Here is a 711-nt window from a genome sequence, read left to right as displayed (position 1 = left end):
TCGTGGGCACGCACGCTCTCTCTCTCTCTCTCTCTCTCGTGGGCACGCACTCTCTCTCTCTCTCTCTCTCTCTCTCGTGGGCACGCACGCTCTCCGGTCTCTCTCTCTCTCTCGTGGGCACGCACTCTCTCTCTCTCTCTCTCGTGGGCACGCTCGCGCTCTCTCTCTCGCGCTCTCTCTCTCTCTCTCTCTCTCTCGTGGGCACGCGCTCTCTCTCTCTCTCTCTCGTGGGCACGCGCTCTCTCTCTCTCTCTCTCTCGTGGGCACGCGCTCTCTCTCTCTCCTCTCTCTCTCGTGGGCACGCACATCTCTCTCTCTCTCTCTCTCTCGTGGGCACGCTCGCTCTCTCTCTCTCTCGTGGGCACGCTCGCTCTCTCTCTCTCTCGTGGGCACGCTCGCTCTCTCTCTCTCTCTCTCGTGGGCACGCTCGCGCTCTCTCTCTCTCTCTCGTGGGCACGCGCTCTCTCTCTCGTGGGCACGCGCTCTCTCTCTCGCGCTCTCTCTCGCTCTCTCTCTCTCTCTCTCGTGGGCACGCGCTCTCTCTCTCTCTCTCTCGTGGGCACGCGCTCTCTCTCTCTCTCTCTCGTGGGCACGCACTCTCTCTCTCTCTCTCTCTCTCGTGGGCACGCACTCTCTCTCTCTCTCTCTCTCTCTCATGGGCACGCACTCTCTCTCTCTCTCTCTCTCTCTCTCGTGGGCACGCACTCTCTC

The 711-nt window shown here is 61.9% G+C and overlaps 1 protein-coding gene across 1 annotated transcript in view; it reads right to left on the bottom strand.

Moving 5' to 3' along the window:
• LOC137325652 (negative elongation factor E-like) overlaps positions 1–242 on the bottom strand; it is a gene marked incomplete at both ends in the record, with an annotated part of 594 nt that extends 352 nt beyond the window's left edge. The window contains one exon of the mRNA XM_067990917.1: positions 168–242. Within this exon, the coding sequence (XP_067847018.1) occupies positions 168–242 (75 nt within the window). The remainder of the gene's footprint in view (positions 1–167) is intronic.
• Positions 243–711: the final 469 nt, after the last annotated feature.

Source organism: Heptranchias perlo, chromosome 9, assembly GCF_035084215.1.
Source record: "Heptranchias perlo isolate sHepPer1 chromosome 9, sHepPer1.hap1, whole genome shotgun sequence".
In the NCBI taxonomy this organism is placed as follows: Eukaryota; Metazoa; Chordata; class Chondrichthyes; order Hexanchiformes; family Hexanchidae; genus Heptranchias; species Heptranchias perlo.
Note: the sequence above shows the minus strand (reverse complement) of the source record. Positions and strands in the feature narration are given on the sequence as shown.